This window comes from Haliaeetus leucocephalus, unplaced genomic scaffold (genome assembly GCF_000737465.1).
Source record: "Haliaeetus leucocephalus isolate CR32 unplaced genomic scaffold, Haliaeetus_leucocephalus-4.0 Scaffold326, whole genome shotgun sequence".
In the NCBI taxonomy this organism is placed as follows: Eukaryota; Metazoa; Chordata; class Aves; order Accipitriformes; family Accipitridae; genus Haliaeetus; species Haliaeetus leucocephalus.
This window is the reverse complement of record NW_010972762.1, coordinates 33,551-33,956: the sequence shown is the minus strand read 5'-3', so window position 1 is coordinate 33,956 and position 406 is coordinate 33,551. Positions and strand designations below refer to the sequence as shown.

Below are 406 nucleotides of genomic sequence, written 5' to 3'. Positions count from 1 at the left end.
GGGGCCCCCCCCCACCCTGCCCCCCCTGCCCCTGCTGCCACCGGCTGTCCCTGCTGTCACCGCCTGTCCCCGGTGCCACCGCCTGCCCCTGGCGCCACCGCCTGTTCCCGATGCCACCACTGCCTGTCCCCAGCACCCCCACCTGTGCCCAATACCACAGCCTGTCCCCAGCACCCCCACCTGTGCCCAATACCACAGCCTGTCCCCAATGCCACCTACTTGAACTCCTTTTCGGTCTTGCCGCGCAGGTCGCGGACGAGCCACTGGGAGGTGAAGGCGTCCTGGGGGGGCATCCCCCACCGCATCACCGCGTTCAGGAAGGCCTTGCGCTGCCGTGTGTTGAACCCCAGCACCTGGGGGGGGCGGTGGGTGGGTCACGAGTGGGTGGGGGTCATGGGTGTCTTGA

The 406-nt window shown here is 69.7% G+C and overlaps 1 protein-coding gene across 1 annotated transcript in view; it reads right to left on the bottom strand.

The window, feature by feature from the left end:
* CHD3 (chromodomain helicase DNA binding protein 3) overlaps positions 1–406 on the bottom strand; it is a 35,061-nt gene that overhangs the window by 11,691 nt on the left and 22,964 nt on the right. Inside the window, exon 28 of the mRNA XM_010571415.1 lies at positions 220–353. Coding sequence (XP_010569717.1) covers positions 220–353 — 134 coding nt within the window. The remainder of the gene's footprint in view (positions 1–219; positions 354–406) is intronic.